Genomic DNA, 1,279 nt, shown 5'->3' with positions numbered 1-1,279 from the left:
GGGGTAAAACACTGGCTGGACAGCCAGGAACCAAGAGTGGTGGGGAATGGAGCTAAATCCAGTCACAAGTGGTGTCCCCAGGGCCCAGTACTGCAGCCTGTTCTCCTTAACATCTTCATCAATGACCTGGACAAAGGGATCAAGGCACACCTCAGTAAGTTGCAGATAACATCAAGTTGGATGGGTGTGTTGATCTGCTGGAGGGTAGGAGGCTCTACAGAGGGATCTGCCCAGGCTGGACTGGGGGGCCAAGGTCCGTGGGATGCGGTTCAACAAGGCCAAGGGCCGGGTCCTGCCCTTGGATTACAACAACCCCCTGCAGCGCTCCAGGCTGAGGGAAGGGTGGGTGGAAAGCTGCCTAATGAAGAAGGCCTCGGGGCGGGGCTGGTTGACAGCTTGCTGAACTTGAGCCAGCATGTGCCTAAGTGGCCAAGAAAGCCACCAGCGTCCTGGCTCGGATCAGCTCTACTGTGGCCAGCAGGACCAGAGCACAGATCATCCCCCTGGGGTGACAGGAGCGCCGACATCCCCCCTCCTTTGCCAAACACTCTTTGCCCAGGGCATGGTGAGGGTGGCCACCTCCTCGTGCGGGCGCTGGCCCTCTAGGCTCACAGTGCTGTTAGAGGCCAGAGGCCCTTCCCCCACTACAAAACCCCAGTTGCTCCAAGCTGTTTCATTTCTGTCCAAAAAAGGCTCCTGCTGCTGCTCCAGAGCTTCACGAGCTACACAGAAAACCTGCTGAGCAAGCGAGCTGTGCCCCCGGCACAGGCAGCAGGACCCAGCATGTCTGCAGGGCTGACAGCCAGGAGGTACTGGTCCAGCATGCTGAAGCTGGAGGCCTTCTACCAGCAGCTCCTGGCTGAGGTGAGACCTTTGGGGGCTCTGATGAGCCATGGCCTGAGCATGGGGGGGTCACGGAAACGGCCCTCACCTCACCACCTGTGATTTGAACCATGAAAAGGTCGTGGTCCTTTTTGGGGGTGCCAGAATTCAGCTGGCAGAAGCAGGAGCCAGTGCAGGAGGTGTGAGAGGAGGGGCGGGCACTGGAAGGGGAGCCAGGGAGCAGGTTTCACTACTGAGGTTTCCCATGGTGCAACCACAGCTCTGCTGGAGTGGTGGTGGCTGGAAAGCTGCCCGGCATGTTGGAGAAATTCAAATCCCCTGAGCCGCCCATCAGGGAGTGAGAAGCAAATTCATTTTGGTTGTCAGCCACGGGCTTTGGTCCATGTCCTGGCTCAGGCAACCCGAGCGTGTGGCTGCTGCCCTCCTCCACGTCAGG

At 59.0% G+C, this 1,279-nt stretch overlaps 1 protein-coding gene across 1 annotated transcript in view; it reads left to right on the top strand.

The window, feature by feature from the left end:
• The window catches only part of CCDC157 (coiled-coil domain containing 157), a gene marked incomplete at its 3' end in the record, with an annotated part of 2,510 nt that overhangs the window by 434 nt on the left and 797 nt on the right, over nt 1-1,279 (top strand). The window contains exon 2 of the mRNA XM_008938477.1: nt 693-864. Within this exon, the coding sequence (XP_008936725.1) occupies nt 693-864 (172 nt within the window). The remainder of the gene's footprint in view (nt 1-692; nt 865-1,279) is intronic.

Source organism: Merops nubicus, unplaced genomic scaffold (assembly GCF_000691845.1).
Source record: "Merops nubicus isolate BGI_N331 unplaced genomic scaffold, ASM69184v1 scaffold32654, whole genome shotgun sequence".
NCBI classification, from domain to species: Eukaryota; Metazoa; Chordata; class Aves; order Coraciiformes; family Meropidae; genus Merops; species Merops nubicus.
The sequence above is the reverse complement of the archived record's forward strand: the minus strand, read 5'-3'. Positions and strand labels throughout refer to the sequence as shown.